Source organism: Cygnus olor, chromosome 14 (genome assembly GCF_009769625.2).
Source record: "Cygnus olor isolate bCygOlo1 chromosome 14, bCygOlo1.pri.v2, whole genome shotgun sequence".
Taxonomy (NCBI): Eukaryota; Metazoa; Chordata; class Aves; order Anseriformes; family Anatidae; genus Cygnus; species Cygnus olor.
This window is the reverse complement of record NC_049182.1, coordinates 8,855,236-8,876,628: the sequence shown is the minus strand read 5'-3', so window position 1 is coordinate 8,876,628 and position 21,393 is coordinate 8,855,236. Positions and strand designations below refer to the sequence as shown.

At 40.3% G+C, this 21,393-nt stretch overlaps 1 protein-coding gene and 1 long non-coding RNA gene across 4 annotated transcripts; one reads left to right on the top strand and one right to left on the bottom strand.

The window, feature by feature from the left end:
* The first annotated feature begins 831 nt into the window (after positions 1–831).
* On the top strand, positions 832–16,091 carry LOC121077757. 2 transcript variants are annotated; one of them, XR_005824287.1, is made up of 5 exons: positions 832–879; positions 1,750–1,893; positions 2,005–2,217; positions 2,492–2,613; positions 15,383–16,091. It is a non-coding gene; the product is annotated as an uncharacterized LOC121077757 (long non-coding RNA). The 2 variants fall into 2 exon arrangements; XR_005824286.1 differs by having other exon boundaries at positions 2,005–2,613.
* On the bottom strand, positions 8,119–21,193 carry UBLCP1 (ubiquitin like domain containing CTD phosphatase 1). Of its 2 annotated transcripts, none has more exons than XM_040573232.1 (11): positions 21,069–21,193; positions 18,438–18,631; positions 17,926–18,017; positions 17,474–17,559; positions 17,267–17,382; positions 16,102–16,200; positions 15,095–15,132; positions 12,543–12,641; positions 12,017–12,133; positions 10,532–10,659; positions 8,119–9,197 (listed from the first exon to the last, which is right to left on the bottom strand). In XM_040573232.1, the coding sequence occupies exons 2-11, from the start codon at positions 18,589–18,591 to the stop codon at positions 9,170–9,172; spliced, it is 957 nt and encodes a 318-aa protein (XP_040429166.1). In that variant the 5' UTR covers positions 18,592–18,631; positions 21,069–21,193; the 3' UTR covers positions 8,119–9,169. The 2 variants fall into 2 exon arrangements, with proteins under 2 accessions (XP_040429166.1, XP_040429165.1); XM_040573231.1 differs by having other exon boundaries at positions 18,438–18,628; positions 21,069–21,156.
* Positions 21,194–21,393: the final 200 nt, after the last annotated feature.

The following is a 21,393-nucleotide window of genomic DNA, read 5'->3' as shown; positions in this document are numbered from 1 at the left end:
TGCTGTCTTCATCCTGCTCCCCCAGGGCATTGCTCACCTCTACTGCAGACTTTAGAGGAAAAAAAAAGTCAGAGATGCAGCTGAAATTAGTAGGACTTTGAAGCTTTAATGTGGGGAGTGTATTTCAGTTCTGCTGTTGCTGGATACAGGTGATGAGACTTGCCATCAGCAGTGGGATGCCGGGTGTGACACTTGCTCCACTTTTCACTAAATTCACCTGAGGCTTGGGCTCTGAAGCCCTTCCCCTCTGTGACAAATGAGACCACCACTTCATACCTTTGTATGAGAGCAGCCCTGGCATCGGGCAGTGCTAGTGTGCTCTGCACCGGCAGGATCCCAGCACCCTGCTGCTGATGGTGCTATGCTCTTTGCTGGTGCTACAGGGTCCTGCCAGCCCTGTAGCATCACCCAGGGCTTGGTGGCATCTCTCTGAGGCCTGGTGAGATGCTGCTGCTGCTCCTTGTGTCAGCAGAGCTCTAGATGGAATGGGAGGCTGCAGTACCGGCGGCGGGCACCGGGTGCTGCCGCAGACTGCGGCACCGGGCTGCTGCTGCGGGCTTGGGAAGGGTCAGCGGGCAGTTGAGACTGAAGGGCTGAGAAAACTCAGAGGTAGAATAAAGTCTTGTGAGAGCTCACAGCGTTGTTTTGCAATGGACTAAATCCTAGGCTCTGCTTTCAGCCCTCCTGCTGGCATTGCCTGGCGAGGGGCTTAGGTGTCTTGGGCATAAGGAGTGCGGCACCCCCCTCCTAGGGCTCTTTTTTTTTTTTGGGGGGGGGGGGAACACAAATGAAAACAGGGGCTTTAGCAGGTGCACGTGCTTGTTTCCCCACAGGCACCTCTGAGCAAGTAGCAGGAACCCTCTGCAGCAAAAAGTAGTGGTGAGTGTGTCCTGCAACATGCAGCCCGTGTTCTGCTTTGGAGTTTGATCTTTACAATGATTTGGTGGGAAAACATATTACGGAGGAAAAGGTAATGAATTTCCTTTCTGGAAAGTGGAGGTCAGCATAGGGCAGGAATAAAGGAGAATGCAAGGAGCTGATAAAGACACCCTGTGGTGGCCACTACTAGTGGACACTACTGATGTGGGTGCACAGACCTCCCTTGGGGTGGAAAAGGTATAAATTGGCTAAACCTGGTGGGAGAAAGCACTGGCACAGCTGCACATACCTTTATGCTGCAGAAAAATATTTCTATTTACCACATAGGGGAACCTTGATTCTTCTTGCATAAAGCTAAATTCAGGAAGCTGTCTCCTATGGGGCAGTGAAGGTTAGCTGAGCCAACCTGTGTGCTTGTATGCAGTTCATTCAGCTTTGCCCAGTCAAACCTTGCCCCCTGCTTGAAAGCAGATCGATGCTGTTGGGACAGAAGGCATGCCAAGGTGTAAGTAGAGATGAGCCTTAAACCCTCAACTCTTAGCAAATGGATAGTCCATGAGAATGAAGTGAAAAGCACCTCAGCTTCCCTGCCTTGCCATGGCCCTGTCACTGCTGTGTTGCTGCTGGAAAGGTGGTGGAAATATGAGAACTGGAAAGCACAGCGGGGTCTTCCTGCTCAAAAAGGGGGACTGTGGGGTTTAAGATTTGTGTGGGGTCAATGGGGAGGGTGTCTGGGGCAGAGAAGCAGACTCATGACAGTGTGGGCCTGTGGATACACTTCCAGCCTTGCTCTGTTGCTTTCAGGGCCCTTCAGTGCTGTCTTGAGAAAGTCCTGTTGTGCATATATATTTCATTTCTACTTGGGAGCAGGGAAAACAGCACCGATCCATGGGTGAAGGGACAGTTTGGGTAACTACACCTGCTGCTGCAAGGCCCTTGCTGTAGGGTGTGGAAAGCTGTGACACTGGCTGCATGACCAGCCTGACTGGTGTTGTCGCTGCAAGGGAAGATAAGGTCACTGTGCTGCCTCCCACCCCTGCAAAGCTGGTGTGATCCTGCCTCTGCATGCTAATTGGCTCTGACAGGAGCTTTAGCTCAAAAGCTCCTGTGTGTTTTCCTTCACAGACCTGCTTTACTTCAGTGTTTGTCCTGTGCCTGGCCCAAGGCCTCTGCTCAACCCTCTACAACAGCAAGGCTGTAAAGCTCAAGTGATTCTTGTGAAAGACCAGCTAGCACTGGAAGCTCTGCCCTTAAGTCTCCATTTGCCCTGCTTGCTGCCTAAATGGTCTGATAATGGTGCTGTTGCTGGTCTTTGACTTGATTCAGGTTTCTTTGAAGGTAACACCGTGACTTCTCCTTCCATAGTTTCTGGAAGCATGCCCTCTGCTTGACTGAGTCATGCTCTGTGGATTTATAATTATCTGTGTTGCCTACATATCCATTAAGGGATTTTATATGTTAATCTCACAAGATGTACTGCTCACTTTGGTACTTTCATCTCACCGTGTGCCTGCGAGCTCTGCCAGCAGTGCGCTGGGCTAGCTGCAGGGCAAGCAGAGGTGAGGACGGGCACTGCCCCTGACTCACTGCCTCCGCTCTTCTCTGACCCCAGAGTGGTTCCTGGCACCGGGGAGATACTTCCAGATCGGCACCGAGCCCTGGGGCTTTCAGCATTGGCACTTTGGCTCCGCTTCCTGCACCTCTGAGAGTAACGAGTGGTTCTGCATTAGCAAAGTAAGTTTAACTGGGCGGGTATTTTAGAGCATATCAAAGGTTTAAAACAGACAAATGTGTTAATGTTGTCTGGGATTGCTGTTGTGTGAGTAATAAACCATGAGTTCAGTTTTATCAGCTGCAACATTACCATTTAGATGCTGCATAAATTCAGTTCCATAAAGCCATGCACTACATAGTTTACTGGTGGCAGAATGTACCTGAACTTGCTCAGTTTTCATATATCTACATATCATATAGATAAAGCAAATATTTTTTCAGGGAGGTGTTTGATACTTTTTAGTGAACCAACCAAACCAATTGTATCAGGTTAAGGGGAAAAAACACTTGAGCTGACTTTAACTTCTTAAATTTTAGGACTACTTTAAAGCAGAAATGCACCTTCAAATAAAATCAAGATACTTTATTTTGTAAAAGGCAGTATTTTTCAATTACTTGCATGTTTTCTTCCAGCTTCAATTCAAAATGAAGTAGTGTAGTAGCTTCTAAATGTTTGTCCCAACTCATTTATTGTTCATTAGGGAGTGGGTGTACTGCTCAGATCTAGTTACAAACCCACCTTTATCTGAAGCTCAGAATTTTTCTTTTCAAGTGCTAGACACAAATCCTTTGTTTCTTAATATGTTGCTCTTTCTTAAAGAAAAAGGCTTTACTACACAGCTGTTATGTCTAGACACATCTGCAAGGGACTAACCAGATTTTAAAACAGCTATTGCTTTATCATTTTCATCTCCAAGGCAATTTAATACACTTTCAAAAAAATGTGTTCAGTTTGGTCCTGCTTCAAGCAATATTCATCATTAGGACAGCAGAGAGACCCAAAAGTCACACTGGCATCAGCTGTGCTTTTGGCAAGTGCTTGAAATTCTTCTTGTGCTTGCCTACTAAACTGGTGCTTGCAGTTTTCACTACTAACAAATGCAGATTGAATATAGAAAGGAGGGTAAAGAACTGGTAAACCTTTTAAAAAAAAAATACAATTCTAGAGCCCTCTCAGTTTTCCCTTGGAAGCATCTTATCTTGTGATTTTGTTAAAACTTGTTAAATTTATTCTTTCTGTGCCACTGCTTGTTCTTCCAACATGTCCCAAACCTGAGGAAAACACCTGAGGAATGGTCTGGTGTTTACCCAAAGGAGCTACTAGCTTGTAACATGAATAATGTACAAAGAAAATCAATACACTCTGTCATGACAATACCACAACACACTGCCTCCTGTGGAGCACTTGGAGTCCACCATGTCAATAATACACAGATTAAGACATCCATAAGCTTTTAAGAAATGAGGGAGAAATCCTAGAGCACACAAAAAAAAAAGTTGGAGGTTTTGTGTTACTGAGAACATGCTCAGAAACATAACTCTGGGTGTCAGTCAAAACTGGGCTTGTTTGATTTTTTTTTTTTACTCATCTGTGGACCTTTTCCCCCAATACCAGACAGCTTTTCAGAACAGCCCCTTGCCTGCATGTCAGTCACTCCTGCCAAACTGTCAGACTTTGGTCTCTGTTTAGAGGAAGCGTGGTGGATTCAACTCAAAATCCAGGGATTCTTTTTCCAGTGAATAGAACGAAGTTCTAGCTCAGACATGAAAATCCCAGTTAAATCTGAAGGTTGAGGTGTTTGGCTCAAGCATTTATATTGAACCATGAATTTCCTGCTGCTCTGATCCAGTGTTTGACTTATCTCCTTTTTGAGAGGACAGTAGTGGAGAACAAAGTTGTCACTGTTAAATGTCAAATGCACCACAGGTGAAGATATTTAGTCACTAAAATCTGATGTAGTAACCTTGGTGTTTCATAACACAGAACCCAAAATCTTCCAGCAAAGCTGAAATGGAGGGGAGGAGATGTCAACCCAGCTGTGGTGACTGGGGCAGGCTCTGCTCCAGGTCACCCAGCTCCCTTGCATGCAGCAGCCACACTACTGACACTACTCAGTGTCTACTGACACTGAGCCCTGAAAACGAAAGAGCTGCTCTTTTTTTTAATACAAACACCTTGGAAAAAAAGTGTTGTGTGAGCAGAATGGATGTGCAATTCCAATTAGGCAGTTGAAAGGGAGAAAAAAAAACTTTAAATCAAGCATTAATGATGCACTTTCCTTTGCTGTGCCCACCACCCCACCCATAGTGCTAAAAGCATTATGCAATTTGAAAACAAGCTCCCTTTGACTTGTACCCATTATTTCTTAACAGAAGATGAATTGATGGGAAAACTGTTTGCTAGGAGAGACATGGAAATTAATGGCATGGCATTGTATGTGTCTGTGTGTGGCAAGGAAAAGTGCCAAGCTCTGCACAGACTCCTGAGAACAAAATGAGCATCCGAGTGCTCGCAGTATCAAAGAATCTCCTGAGCTGTATGCATTTCATAAATATGCATAAATGAAGAAGTTTGGGGATGTTCGAGAAAGGTCATCAGTATATAAATAGTTCATTTTGAAGTCCTGTTATACAACACCATCAGGGAAGGACTGATGTCTGAGTGGTGAGGTTGAAGCCTCTTGTGTTTATCGGGGATCCAAAAGATAATTTGGGATTGTAGTAGAGGAGAGAGATCTTGAGTGGATAATGCGTCTGGGCTGGGAAATAAAGGTCTGAGGTAGGCAGTGTGGTCTGGGGCTCAAACAGTGCTGTAAGCCATGACAGTCACTCTTCACCCTTCTCTACAAAAAACTAACCAAACTGAAATTACTCATTTCTAGCTATGAGGCAGTTCTTTCAGACCTTTAAGTAGCTTATACCTAAAGCATGTCCTGAGTAGTAAATAGCCCTTTTAGAGTGTGAATGTCAGTACTTTGGCTACTTGTGTCTGTCACAAGATGTCACTAATATTACCTATACAAGAAACCTGTTGTCTTCTCCTGGAGAGATCAGTATTTTTCTCTTCTAGTCCCACACTTTCTTTCTCAACATCACCTTTTTCACTCCAATCTTTCTCCATTAGTCCCTCAGCTACCTTAAACTGGGTGCAGTGGTGGCCCACTAATTTTGGGTACCATCTGTAATGACTGCTGCAGTGACAATAGAGGAATGTCAAAGGTTTCTGCCCTCTGACACCTCTTCATCCAGCACTTCTGTTTTTAAATGGCCTTAATGAATCAGGGAACTGTGCACTTTTTGCTCTCTGAAACTGTTTTTACCTAGGCTTCATTTTATTGGAAGAAAGGAAGTATTCAGCACTTCTCACATCAGTCTTAAATACATCCTGAAGAGACAGAGTGGAAAATTGTCTTAAACCCTTTGGCATCCACTTGCTGTCAGTTGCATGTCAAGTCAGGAATAAAAATTGGCAACTAGCTGTAAATTTCACAGTCATGCAGCAGGATTTGTGGAGTTGATTTTGCAGTTCAGTTCTTGGCTTCAGCTGTCACTGTGTACCTCCAGTGATGAGCATTCATGCCACAGTGAGATATTAGAGTTGTCAGATATCCAGAGCTTACAGAAATAACTTCATTTTTAAATGGACTGTCTCTTTTGGTATGAATAATCAAACAGAACACCATACAAAATACTTGACGTGTACTGGGAGTCCAGTACAGGCTGACACATGAAAATATTTGGAATACCTCAGACTAGTCCATTTATTGCTTCTACAGAGTTTCACAGAACAGTAAAAAGAGCTCTGTAATTAAGCCACACTCTTCTTCTCTTTGATCATTTTAATGCTCTTTTGTTTAACAGATTGTGAAAAACATTGATCAAATACGTCTCAGGGACCTTAATATAGTCTAAATGGAAACTAAAATCAAGGGAGAACAGGGCTTTAAACTTTGTTGATGGTTATTGCCAAGGCTTTGGAAATATCCCCTATTAAAACAGAAACAGAATATCAGCAGAGGTGTTTTCCTGTGAACCTATGAGCATTAAACACATTTTTGTTGCTAATCAGAAAAGTATCTTAACAGCTATCTTAAATTTTGGTTGTTTGGTACCACAGATGATGCTCTATAATGTAGGCACAACCTAGAAAAGTCCTGTAGTACAAACACAAGAGCTGTGCTGCTTTGTCCAAAGTCCCACCCAGTCCCCAGTAGCAGCTAAAGGAGTTGTATAGGCCTGGCCACCGCATGTGTGCTACCCAATTTCCTAGGCACCTGTAATTTGTGTTAAGGCATATTACAGCTTCCTAGCCCATATCCTTTAGCACCTGACTATGGACTTTTTGTTCATGAAGTTGTCCAATTCCTTTCTGAACCTGCTGATACCACCTGCCTCAACTGGGAACATTGGCAACAAATTCCAGATCATTACCTGTCACTTTTAATGGTTTTAAGCCACTCTCCCGTTCATTTGAGTAAGCCCTTGCTCTAGTACTGTGAAATTTGGTGAATGTTAGTTTTGTGCTCTCCTTATTTACAGCTTTGTAGTTTTATATACATCAATCAAGCCAAGTAAATCGCTGCAGCATTTTCCAAAGAGAGCCAGTGAAATCCACATGCTTCTTTTGCAAAACTATTCAAATTGCAAGATCAGTTTTCAAACATAAAATATGATAAGGAAAACAATATCAGGCATAAAAGACAAAATGACTTGTCAGCAACAGTTATGAGTTACCACTACATCCAGACCATTCTCATATGTTCCAGTTCAGTTTATAAGATATTTGAAAGGGGAGTGCACATCTGTTTCAGATTAGCAAGTACTTTGAAATTCTGGGATGAAATCCTGGTGTTACTGAAATCAAAAACTGAGACTCTTTTTTTTAAAGTTCCTTGTATAAAGCAAAAGAAAGGAGTGCAACTTATTCACTATAAAACTTCTGTTTGTAGACCACCTTTTGAGCAAAAAGATATGGGCACATGTTTAAATACAGTCCCTTGGTTCTGTTTTCTCCATCTGGCTGGCTCAGCATGTTCTAGAGGTAAATCAGGCACAATGCCTTGACATTCTTTAAATAGAAAGATATTCTAGTACTATGTATTATAAATCCTATATCTCAAAATCAATGCTACTGTAGCCTTTTCATGTAAAAGTTCCCTGTTCAAACTCCAGGGAGTGTATCTACACTGAAAGTACATGGGTGAGTCAGCCTTCTAGTTCAGAAATTGTCTCTAGGAGACAAAACTTCAAATTCATCCTCTGTACTTACCTAAAACAAAGATTTTTATGCATCAGAGTTCAGGTTTACTAGTTTAAAACAGCTTGAGTTGGCACTAAACCACAAAGAGCAGCAGATAAGAAACTGTGTATTTTCTGACAGGTCACTGAGCTGGAGCCTAACATGCTCATCTTAACAGCTCATTTGTGTCTGCTGTCCTGACATTCTGACATTTGCTGTCAAGGTTCCTTTCTCGTGCAGCTACATGCTTCACTATTAAATACCACTGCTCTAATCTGCTGTGGCATATACTGCTCTCTTACCAACTAATGTAAAATCAGCGTCTCTGGAGTCTGAAGAACCCCTCCACCCCTCCAAAAAGGGAAACCCAACACCCAAGATGAAGGTTATCAATGGATTCTCTATTATGCAAACCAAATATTTAAAACAGCACAGGACACAAATTATGAAAAAAGGTATTTATTATTTACACAACTGCTATAGTTCCTTAAGAACAATATATACCATTTTTATTTGAAAGGGTCAGTCTTCTTTCAAATACATGAACTGCATAATGCACAAGTGTTGGTAATGCCAAATAGCAGTCACATCACACTTCTATAGTGCAGGCATAAGCAGCGCAAGTAAATGATATTTTAAGAACAGTATGGCTGAATATTGTATTTAAACACAGTGTTTGCACTTTGACAAGATTTAGCTAGAAGAGAACAAGGGTTTTGTTCATGCTTTGTTAGGAATGTGACTTTCCCATCTGAGGTTTAAACCCTTTATCTGACATGAGAATTTTTCAGGCAGACTGCTTTTCAGTTACCAAAAAGAGTGGGTTTCTCTCCCTCAAACTTCAGTCTTCTATTTTCCAGTAAACACTGCTTTATAGTACAAGTTCACACATTGGGGTAAATTGGCCACAGAGGTGGTGCCTTCCCATCTTAATGTCTTGCACAGAGAAACACTGATATACTAATACATACCAAACTTAGACAACTTGTAATTTATAGATTTAAATACTGGAATGGGAGGGAGACTGTTTCTAAAGATAGAGGGAATAGAGGGCTTATACAATTCATACACTGCCAAAGTTGGCTCCTTACTCAACATTTTTGGTCTAAATTTTTTTCTAGTTTCAGAATGGTTTTGGTCTTTAATGGTTATGGTTGTACTTCAGCAGAAAAGGAGAGGAAAATATTTTAAATAGTAACACCAGAACTGAAAGCAAGAAAAAGTAACTGACATCTTTCTCCCACCTTGAGCTTATTGCTGTGATCTTTTTTGGGGGGGAACCAAAAAAAAAAAAAAAAAAAAACACAAAACAACAATAAAACAAAATAAACAAAACCCCAAAACCCCATAACCAACCAACTGGAAGACCAAGTATAGCAGTCATTCTGGCATCGGATCCAGTGTCCAGCACTATTATACTCTAGCGTAAAAGCAAGGAAAAGTCCAATGATCTGAGTTAAGTTCCCTTCAATTCAGTGCTATGCAATTTTGTTAGTGTTATTGTCCTTGCTTCTTTGAAAGATACCTGAAAGAAACAAAAAATAGTTTCACAAAAAGAAAGAGGCAGGCACAAATATATCTTACCTTTTATAAGCATAAACTGTGAGTCTACTTTTTTTCACTTAAAAATCTGGTTATTAATCACAAAAAAATAGAATGTGATCAAATAATGGTTTTGTTATCTGACTTCACTTTCTCCCAATTCCATGATTGGTTATCTTGCAGTAACTCAAAGAACATTTTTAGTTAAACTGTATAAGGTTTTAAACAAAAGGGGGAAAGAAGATTCAAATTGTTTAATTCTAAGAGGTTAAAAATATATCAGTTAAAAGTAGCTATATAACCTTTAAGATAGAAAGGCACGCTAGATATGAGACTCCATCAAATAAATTTAAGACTTTAAAGAACAGTCATCCAGTAAAACCTGAAAAGAATAGTCTTCCACTAGCTTCTTCAGAGAAACCAAGTTACTCGAAAAATGTTTGTCTAATCTCATAGTTCTTACCGCCGCAGCTGGAAAAATCTGGCTATGTGGTGACATTGAAGACTTTGCAAACACCCTAAAAAAATCCAATTAATTTAACTGGCACTAACTACGAAACATCCAATAAATTCCAGTGCTTTTAAAATCTAGCATTGACGTTCTTTTTTAATCAGAAACAAAAGAGAAAATTATATTGTTCACAAGGCTGTTCTTTTAAGCAGTGTATGAGTGTTTTCCAATAACATATTACACATGCTTCTTTTTTTACATGTATTGAAGTTTCAGGTTGATGCATAAAATCAAAAAGAACTTTGCCCAAACAATTCAACTAGTCATTCTACAGCAAGAATTAGGATAGTAACTGGTGCATTAAGCATTTGGAGAACTCAGTAACACAGTAAACTATGTTTCAGTGCTGATGAATACTGTAATACCACACAACTTGGATAGTGCCTGAGCACCACACTAACACCCCGAACCTCGGAAGTAACCACTAGAAAAGTTTCCTGGCTGCAAAGGACCTGAGATCTGAACTGACAGTCTAACTTTGTAGGAGTGGAGAAAGAGGGATTTACAGGGAGCAGGCTTCTTCAGAAATTCTTTTCCCTTTAGGAAGCATAACTACTTCAGTGAAAACAATTGCTCGTCCTTAACTCTGAAGAAGTAAGAAAGAAGGTCCAATCTATCAAAATCCTAACTTCTTAGAGGGGCAGCTTAAACACTACAGGCTTATTAAAAACCCACTCACACTGAAGATGATAATTATAAGTGATGTCAAAGTTCATCAGCTCAGTCGTTTCTGGTCTTTGTACAGCTGACCTTAAGCAAAACGCAGCGGGGTGAGAGACAGAAGTAAATTTTGACTTTGTTCTTACCTTTCCCAATGTTTGTGATTCAGCTCCAAAAAGTCATCTAATTTTGCTATTTCTTTGAGGTATTGAGTGAGCTTTAGAAGCTCCTTGTCTTTATCCCGATTTAAGTGTGCTTTCATGAAAGGCCTTATCTATACAAAATAAATAAATTGCGTATAACCATTTGCTCCAAGTGAGAAAAACGCTCCCAATTCTATAGCACTTATCACCTAATTAAAACACATTTTCAACACTATGCCGCGTTATGACTTCTTTTAGGTAAGAGGAAGAAAAACTTTCCATTAGTGGCCACTTCCAATTTGTCTTTTTATTGATGCAATCTGGACTTTGGGGTTTTTGTCTGGCACGCCCACCCAGAAGCAATTTGTTCTGTCACTCTTGTGCTTCTTCAGGCCTTTCCCTCCCAGTCAGACAACAACAGATTGATCTGAAATGGACTGTCACATTTTCTAAAATGATTTCATAGATATTTTCGCAGGAGAAATGAGGGGTTTTCAGCTCTTCTTTGAGTTGTGTGGCATCACTGGAACCAGATGCTTTTTTTTTTTCAACAAAAAGCATTTGACTACAATCATAGTTTCTGTGACAAGAGATGTCAGAAATAAAGCTTATCTGACAACTGCTTTAAGATTGGAATACATTATACCTGTGCCTTGTTTTAGTGATTCAACATTCTTGTCTGCAGTTCTCTTGATAACATTTTGACAAACATCTTTGAAATCTAAGCTAGAGGGAGCTCTCTGGCTAATCCTCTCCCAGCAATATCTTTGATATTCCTGATTCTCATATATTTATACAGTTCCAATTAATGTCATCATGATAGATCTCATCAATTGCTAAGTTCAAATCACGGATATTTTCTAAGAAACATTTTGGATTTCTGTATTTGATTTTTTTAAAAGAAATTTGTGGGGGTTCTTTTAGTACCATACTGTTGCACCGTAGAAATTTAAGTTCCATTCTTACTCAGAACAAGCACTGATGATTAGAAGTTTTGGAACAGGAACTGGTCAACAATTTTATAAAATGAAATATTTGATGTTCTGCAGTCAAAATGGCTCCAGGTATTAATTATTACCCAGGAACAGAATGCTTGCTATTACATTGGCATGCTAACATGAAGTATGGCAGCTTGTTATCTGCCGTATTTTCTGAATAGAATCACTCTTGAGATTGAACATCACGTTTCAATGGCGCCTGTGAACAATGCCCAGCATGGTTATAGTTTGCAGGTACAATTTAAGCAGAAATAATTTCAGTGATTTTGGTAGTCTCTTAAAAACTCAATAGTGAATTAAAGCTTATTTAAAACTCCTCTTGGGGAAATGTTAGTCCAGACAAATGGCAATTCAAATAAAAAATACAATAAAATACACATCTTTGCTAGTTAAGAATAGCCTTTCTTTAAGATAACTCAAAAAGTATGAGAAAGTACTACTTAAAGTATAAGTAAAAGTAGTAATACATGAAAATTCCCGTTAAAATTACCTTGAGTCCATTTTGTGGATTCATTAGGAAGTTTCGGCCAATATCATCAAACATAATAGTATTTTTTTTGCTGTAATATTCTGAAAATTTTCCCCAGATAACGCCAAGAGGCTTCACCTGCAAGAATAACGCATAAAAGGTTACCTCAGGTAAATCAGATCACATGCAGGAGATGAAAATACCAGTCTATACGAATTTAAGTCCAAACTCAAATGGACTGAAAAATTACCAGGTAGGTAGTTGGGCTTTAGTATGGGAAGGGATGCGAAATGGTAAACAAAACCTTTGTACTAAATTTTTTCATAAATTATTTATTACTTGATTTGAAATCAGTGCCATCCATATGAGCTACTTAAAACACTAATAATTAATAGAGGATTTCTGCAGAAAATCTGTGCTTCAGATATTCTTCCAATTTTCTTGCATGAAAACTCCAGCACAACTTTGTTGTTAAATATTTCAAAGGGGTATGGTAACATGTCAGCTAAATGTAGAAAAGGATCGCGGTAAAGAAAATGGTACTTACATCTATTAGTCCTCTTCTAGGAGTGTGCACTGTTATCATGGCAGCACTGTCCAACATGAAGGTTATCTTGTAGTTTGCATTAGTACTCACTCCAAGCTCCTGCATCACAAAGATTAATTATTAAAATTTCAGATTATAAGTTTTATTTCTGTACAACTGAAAACATGATTGTAATACATTGTTGAAGGGTACACTGATGAGGATGAGCAGCGATGTATTAAAGAGGGGTATGTTTTTATTTTTCCTATTCAATGAGAATCAAAAAAGTACACCATTCTACCATGGGGAAAAAAGCTGATAGGAATTTATTTTTGTAGTGTTTACTGTGAGAAATTCAGCATCTGATGTCAGCATAAAAATTAAAGCAACTATGCAGAAGAGGCAAAATAGAACTTTTGGCTTTACCTTCACGCATGATCTTTCACAAATTCTGCATGCCTCAACTTTACTCAGTATCTATAGCTAGAGTAGCAGCTGTGTATGTTCTGCTATTTGGTTATTCCTGTAAGTTGCAACCAACCACAGCCAATCAAAGACAAAACATACAACAGCAGTTCATTGTTACCCTTTCCTCTATGTGAGTCCTAGACAGTCAGTGTTAGTCAGAAATCTCTCAGTTGTACTTTCAAGATTTGATCGCTCCTGAAATAAAGACTTCAAGGAAAAATGATCTAATTTTATCTAAAACTTTAACTAGGTAAGAGGGCATCACTTCCATTTCCAATCCTTTCCAAAGCTGAAAAGCAATAGTGAAATCTACTGACATCTACTACATGACATAGACATTGATGACTTTATTGCTGTTGCATGCACCAAAAATTATATGCAAAGCTACAAAACAAGGATAAAATATCCACTGTAATATTTGTCTTGCAAATATCCAGCCACACTTAACTGATTTGCTTTTATACAAAAAAGTGAATCTCAAATGAAAAGTGCTAGGTATCTGAGTCAATGTCCTGTTATTCTGAAAAAAAACTAGCTGTTTCTAGACCGTCTGAATTCTGGGCATAAATAGATGGAGAATAAGAAATTAAACTTAGTTATCTGATTTTCCTTCTTTTTAATGCTGCTTCTGATTGGTAGTTTAAAACAAACACTTCAAGTATTGCTGGGATCGTTGCTGCCAGACAAAAAGTGAAACTTGCAGAGGTGTGATCAGTTTAAGGAAAAGCAACAGTTGTCATTCTAGTACTGGGAATCTCAACTGATCAGGACTTAGGAATAGGCATGGGAAGGTTGTCAATCAGTAACATATGAAAGGGCTGGAAAGGTGACCCAGAATTGTGGAAAGGTGACTGACGCAGGGTAAACAGCCCAGTTTTGAACAATGGTTTTCTGCTAGATTGAACCCCAGTGCTACAAAGGATTCTGCAGCAAAACAAAGGTTTTACTTTAAATGGGAAATCTTACATGCAAGATGTGATGCTTGCACACACATTAGGGAGTCAAGCAACGCCAAAAGAAGGTTAATGATTAGCTTTGTATGCTTATTTCATCCCGCTTGCACTTACCTCTATCTGCTACAACAGTTTTGATATAGCGAGAAAGTAAACCACATGGGTAACAGCCACAATCACTTCCAATATTTGAGTCACAAACCCATTCTAACTTGAACTCATAGTTTTGTACTACAAAAGTGTAGCTATAGTATTGTTCCAGATAAAGCAAAGAATTCAGACACAACATAGATGGAATACCGGCACAGAAGTACAGTGTTTGCAAGTTTCAACACTGATTTTACTTGAGCAATTACATTTCATTGTTCTGATCAAAGGCTCTCATTTCTGAGACCATTCTGAAGGATTTTTGTTTAGAAAAATTGCTACAGATTTTTTTATGTTCTTTGCTCTGATACAACCTGAAAAAAGTCTATAAACAAAAAAAAAGAGGGCAGAGGAGCTTAAATTTGGAACAGTTTTCCCCAAAAAGGAAAAAAGTTCTGATTTATAAACAACCCACCAACCAAACATACAGCACATCTTATTAAGCTCATTAGGTTTTGAGCTAAGCCTGGCTGTAAATATGTTTACAACTAAGTCAGCTGTGTAAACCTGGCTAGTTGCCCAATTTAAGTACGGAAGAAACCGGGACCAAAAGAAGAGCTTTTACGGATGTTTTAATAAGGCAGAGGAAGCAACAAAGCCACACAGCTGCAAGAGGTACAAGACAAATATTCCAGCATGCCCCATCTGTCCAGTCCTTTAAAAAATGTTTTACACTTAAGATTAGAACTCTATAATTAGAGGTAAGATGAAAGCAACAGTGAAGGCTGTGAGACTAATCTAAGTGTCGGCAAGTACTGACTTGTGTTTAGTTCTGCTAAATTTAGTACCTACTGCTCTGATAGTCTGTGTAGAATTCTAAAATTAGATTTAATCTAGTTTTGTGGCAAAGATATTTTAAAGTGACTACAGCGGTTTAGAAAACTTGGATTTTGATTCATGCAACCTTCCTAGTTGCTACATCTCTCTACACTGCAGAGCACGAGTCCAACTATATGAACTGCTAGCCAGACTGGAAACAAATTACTCGTTTTCGGAACAACTTACCTTCATTTTAGCTTCAATCCACTTCATGTTAGTAGCAGCTGAAAAACAAAAAGGGAGAAAACAAAATTCTTTATCAAAATAAATTGTTGACAGGTTTAAAAAAAAGACAAACTTCTCACTTCTCAAATTTTTATACAAACTTTCATTTTGGAAAGATCCACCATTTTTACAGTTTTTAGGGTTCACTGCCTTAAAGACAGGTTATGAAAGATTATTTTTATTTGGAAAAACTTACTTTTCAAATGAAAATTAGATTAAGCACTGCCTATGTTTAAAACCATTTTCTAGATCAGCTCTTACTGAACTACAGAGTCTGCAGGGCCATAGAAATGGGCTACATCTGGTTTGAGGAACTATGTTGCCTTTACAGGATTTTCTCCTGGAAGTAATGATAACAATGCATAAGGCATGGAAAGGACAAAGTGTCAACACTACCCACTGATCTAAGAATATGTGGAAATAATGTTTCAGACTATGAAAATCAAATTTTAATACAATTTGAATATGGTTTAAACCCTGTATTGGCTCCAGCTGTTGGACAGGAAACGAAACTGTGCTAAAGCAAATGATCAACCATCCCTGTGCACGAGAAGTTGGTTCATTTCCAGTTTTCTATTGCTATGGTAGTTCACTACTTATTGTCTAGGCTGAGGTTATTTGTAAAGATAGCTACCAAGCAGCATTTGAATGTCTATTTTACAATTGTGTTATTTCAAGCACTTGTTTGCTTATACAAAGTAACATTCAGTAAAGTGATGTTGAGCTTTATACTGTGATTACACCCATTCACAAGAGCACTATGTGGTGGTTTTCTTCACCTAAGAATTACTGTTTTTGTAAAATAGCTCTAATAGCTGTGTGAACATTCTCGGTGAATATATTACAGATGAACATTCATGTATTGTTTTAGATCTTGATTCATATTAAAAGCAATATAAAAACCTCCCAATTGGAGTTTCTGCTCTAAATGACAATTTATGATGAAGTCTTAGGTTTTAAAAACTTACACCAAATTACAATATCATAATCCTCATATGCAGATGTCAGGAATTCATGAAGGTATGGCCTCATAAGTTCTACTCCAGTTTCAGCACATGACCTGTGGTCTAAAAAGAATGAGAGAGAAGCAATTCATTATTCAATTTAGGATGTTAATTATGACTTTCCTACCTACCCAGAGACCTGAAACGTTTCTCAAGGGAAGCCCTGGGGCGCTTTGAAATCATGAATGAATTCACAGCAAACTACTATTCCCACATTAAAGGTGAGAAAAGTAGAAGGGATATTTATTTGTTGATCTTCACAGGTATTTGAGAGCTTACTTAATATATAAGGGAGCTGAGGGTCTGAATATCTTTGAGGAGTCAGGACAAATAGTTCATCTATGCACTTCAGCAAATTTCTAACTGCCCAGATAACTGAACAGAGATTCTTGCAAACTCAGTCCAGTTAATCTTGTGAACATGTATCAAGTCTTTTTCAAATATGCAAACATTGCCTGTTCCAATTAGAAAACTGCTGTCAAATTCTGCTAGCAGGAGATGTGTAAATAAAAGTGTTGAGTAATAGGTTGAATTTTTATTTCGGATCATAAACAAAACTCACGAAAAAGTAAGGAAAGGAAAAAGGCAAACTATTACTGATTATAGTCAAACTGCCATGACACACCCACATCCCAGAAAATGAAGTCAGAAGGAAAATTATGGCTTCTAAGAAAACTAGTTGGACAGAATTTTCAGGTAAAACATGGTTTTGTACATGTTTAATAACTATCTGGAAATACAATTAGAAGCTATTCTCCCACCCCAAAAAAGGAATCAATCACGTACAGAAAGAGATAATTATTTTACAACAATAGCTTGTCCTGGCACCATGATATCCAAGATATAAGCTGATCAAGAGAGAGTTTAGAATTTTATCCAAATAACCTATTCTTGTATCATCTTGGAGAAAGTAAATAGTTGTTACACTAAAATCAACAATATACAACATTTACAAAGCCTGATTTTTTTTACAATATGAGCAGAGGACCCCCAAAATGTTATGATGCTGAAGCTATATGGTACAACGCAAGCCAAAGTTACGGAAATGGCTTTGTAAAGCAAAAATCAAGAAATGTGAACTGGCAAATGAACAGCCCTCTTAAAACCCACAAGTTGCATAAAATCTCACCAAATAGCGTATAATCAACATCTAGCACCAGCAGCTTTTTTCCTTCCCTGGGAGGATTCAGAATTTCCACTTTGTATTCTTTAACTCTGCGAGAAATTTTTAGTAGATTTTCTTCCCTAATATAACAGTGCAAAAAGTTACAGTTAATTAAAATGCATACTGTTCATTTGGTAACAGGAGTGTTTTTTAATAGCTAAAACTCCTAACCTGTTTTCTACTTCTACAACTTCCTCTTCAATATCAAAGTCATTGACAACATCGTCGTTATCAGGAGGTGGCCCGAGGACATCTTCCTAGAGGAATAATAACAGATAACTAGGATCACTGTAAAACCAAGGGATATCAAGATTCTGTTACTGCATGTTGCAAACAAACAAACAAAAAAGACCAGAATGATTTCATTTTACTAGTGGAAAAGTGACTAAAATATACTGATCAAGATTTCAGAAGTCAGTGAGAATATTATAGTAGTATTGTACTTGAAGTCCAGAACAATACAGATTTTTCATAACTATGCTGCTATCCGCATTCTGCAGAAAAACAGCTGAAATCTATTGTACTATTTTTCCAATGATTACTAGAAAATTCAAAATTTAAAACCATAATGAGGAGACATAAACATTTTTCCTGTTTTTTTTTAAGCTAAGTAAACTATTTACCAGACTCTCTTCACGAGTGCCCATCATCATGATTTTAGTATTTGGTTTCAACTTGAGAGCTCCAAGCTTAACATCATCATCTGCAGGTTTCCCTATAATGTAAACAGAGTTCATTTTTTTTCTAAATTGGGTAGAAAGATTTTAGCAAACTGTCAATACATGTCATGCTTAATTGAAACAAGCTACCCACGAAACACCAGAATACTCCAAGCTGCATCATAATCCTCCATATACAAACACGTTGCTTGTCAGGCGAACAGCCATTTAAGGTTTTTAACTTTTAAGGTACATTTGCTGCACTTCCACATCAGCCATTAAAAAATGACCATACAGATGTATCAATAATAAACACTGAAATTTTGTATATCACTAGATATTGTGTGTGCTCCTTCGAAAGCTAGATCTGGGAGGTAGATGCTCTTTTTGTATACGCATCCCGAATAAGTTAAGAGGATGTACTTCCTTAAACATCTCATGCGCATCCACAACAAACAATAGATAAGAATAGTTACCCTTCATTTTAAGTCCAAGAAGTTTTTGCCGCTCTGGTAACACTCCAGTAAGGCCTTTAAGAGATTGCTTCAGATCCAGCACTGTGTCCTCTTCTGATAGTGAGGTTATCGTATACTCCTGTCCGCCCCATTTTATTATGAGAGAGAGAGACATCCTTGAAGCATATGTTCAGTATTAGCTCCTGAAAAATCTGCTGGAGGAGGAAAATGCAATGATCACGCAAGGAACAAATAGGAGTTTTGTGGTTTTTTTTTAGAAGACAAGCGATACAGTGTAAGCATTTTTACATTTTTATTATACTGTACGCCAAAGAGCTGTTTGTTTTGCGTGCACAGATAACAAGTATGTCGATAAAATGTTGAAAATAAGGCAGAAGGAACATCCTTAAAACCGGGGCTCCGAGTTCTGCTTCAATGTACTCAGCAATGTCACATTCCCCGTTTGATCCAGCATACGCTCGCTTGCTGCGTGTTCTGCGCAGGTACAGCTTGTTCGCTGCACAACCGGCACCCGAGTAGAGTACTGCAGCATCAGAGAAGTCATTTCAAATCTCAGAAACTTCTTCCTCTGCAATAATTACGCAATCAAACCAGTCATGGATAACTTTGCATACGTAGCTACTAAACAGCAAGTCTGAAAGACCTAAAATACATAAAAATAGGTCTGAACCAGCAGCTTATTTTAAGCATTGGCTTTCTCTGCTCGCTTTCACTGAGACCTGTGCAATACTTGCAGTAATACACACCCCAGGTCACGTCTCACTGTAGCAATATCAAAGCAGGAGTTTGAAAACAAAGCCAAAATACAACACCTACACAATGCAACTACACTGTAAGAACGGCACTTTCATTGCAGTGCTGGCAAAGTAACAATAATTACACTATCTTTAATTTACACAATCATTTATGTGAATTATATTCAACAGTTTAGTCCTAGATTAAACACAGCAGAGAAACAAGATTTTTAGCTTTAGGTGGAAGAGAGAACATGTTTTTTTCTGTTAAAGTTTGAAAACAGAATCAAGGAGATATAAAGGTATTAGAAAGCTGTTTCAGATTGTCAGGAGATGCACAGAAGGCCTCTGCACCAGTAACAGCAAGAATGTCCTTAAAAGATTGATGCCCGAAAAGTAGAGAAAGCAGATCTATGAAAAAGAAAGGGAGGCTGTCCACCTTCAAGAAATACAGGTCTGGCAATTCTGAAAGATGTCAGACTCTAAAATCTGACTCCTCTTCTCCTCAAACATCACATTCCATGCAGTTACCTGCTCTCAGCCGAAAAACTTCCCATTTACACCGTATCCTTTGGTATATGCACCAAGCTTACAGCAGATAAGACAGGACTAGACACGACCTGTTTGCTGAGGACACTGAAAGCTGTACCTCCTCGCTGCTTCCTCTAAGATCCATGAAAACAGACTGAAGAGGAAAACTCACATCACATGACAATAAAAAAATCTATGTTTTTGAAATATTCCCAAATAAAATAGGGGATAGTACTATCCAGTGCAACAGAGTTATTCTGTGAAAAGTGGGCCTTAGAAGCACTAAGAGAGCCAACTGAGGTTAAGGCCGCAGAGCAGCAAGCAATGTCGATACATAAACTCTCCGTCCATAAACCTGACTAAGTTTTCTAACCCTCGAAGAGTTTATTGTCTGCTTTCTCATCTGCACCACACACCTAAACTTATTCTGCAAGAAAATGCACAGGGCAAGAACTGTGAGGAAACTTCCTAAATCTCTGTCCAATGCTAGACTGAACGGCTCACCCCGTGAGGCTGACCACTTGATCTGCTGTCAGTCCTCATGGAATTGTAGTCCTGTCAAGATGGGTGCTATCAGAAGCAGCACGCAGAAACACCTTTATTCAATGCCAGAACACTGATGGGACCGATTATGAACCCCAGAATCAAGGGTTATAAAGAAAATAACGTTAGGAGCAATGAGAGAGTCGCAGGGATTTTCAAGGTTTCTACCATCAGGACAGGACAGGAAACTGAAACTTCCTCAGGTGAAATTTGCTCGGGTTTTGCCGTTGTGTGACGTTGTCAGAGCCTCTCCAAGCCCCTCGGCCCACAGAGAGCCTGCAGCCCGGCTGGGCACCGGGTCGAGGATGCATTAACGTTGTGTTGGTGTAGTGACAGCGCCTCGTGACACCACTTTTCCTGGCAGATTTGGAGCGGAGACATCCCCACCTTTGAGCTCCTACTTATTTCACCACGCAACACAGAACACGAACATAACAAAACAAAACAAAACAAAACAAAAAAAACCGCGGGGAGCGCCTCCCTGCGCACAGGGGACCGCGGCACCCCCACGGGGGCGCGGCGGCTGCAGGAGGAGCGGGACCGGCGGGGCAGGGCCGGCCTCAGGGCGCCGCCAGCCCCGGGCCGCCGCTTCTGTCCCGCGGGCAGCGGGGCCCAGCCGAGCCCCCCCCCCGCGCAGCGCCCGCCCGCGGCCCCCCAGCGACCGGCGCGCGTCGCTCCGGTCCCCGCCGCTCACGGGCGGGCTCGGGCCCGGCTCCCCAGGTGCCCCGGCGATCGCGATAGCGGCGATCGCGATGATCGCGAAGGCGGCGCCACCCCCCCCCCCCCCACCCCCCACCCGCGGCAGCGCGCTGCGGGCCCTCACCCTAGCAACGGGACCGGCGCCGGCCCGGGATCCGCCGCACCGGAAGCGGAAGCGGAGCCCGCCGGAAGCGGGGCCGCCCGGATGGGAGCCGCGTTCCCGCGCTGCGGGCGGGCGGCGGCGTCGCCAGGGCAACGGGGGGCGGTCGGCGGTGCGCGGTCGGGAACCGCTCGTCGCGCGTTCCGAGGGGAAAGCGCCTTTATTATTATTTTTATTAGCGTTTTGGCTTTTAGGTTTTTGTCCCCGGGACCGGGGGGGTTCTCGGGAACCGGCTTCAGCTGCAGTCGCTCCGTGCTGCGAGGCTGGAGCAGGGGAAGCGATGCGTTTT

What these genes read in the sequence shown, in the direction of transcription:
- UBLCP1 (XM_040573232.1), bottom strand. Translation starts at nt 18,591, where the DNA reads ATGTCTCTCTCTCTCATAATAAAATGGGGCGGACAGGAGTATACGATA. An exon ending in GGATTGAAGCTAAAATGAAG is followed by an intron (nt 12,642 to 15,094) that starts GTAAGTTGTTCC and finishes TTTGTGATGCAG; the next exon opens with GAGCTTGGAGTGAGTACTAA. An exon ending in AATCACAAACATTGGGAAAG is followed by an intron (nt 9,198 to 10,531) that starts GTAAGAACAAAG and finishes TGTTTCTTTCAG; the next exon opens with GTATCTTTCAAAGAAGCAAG.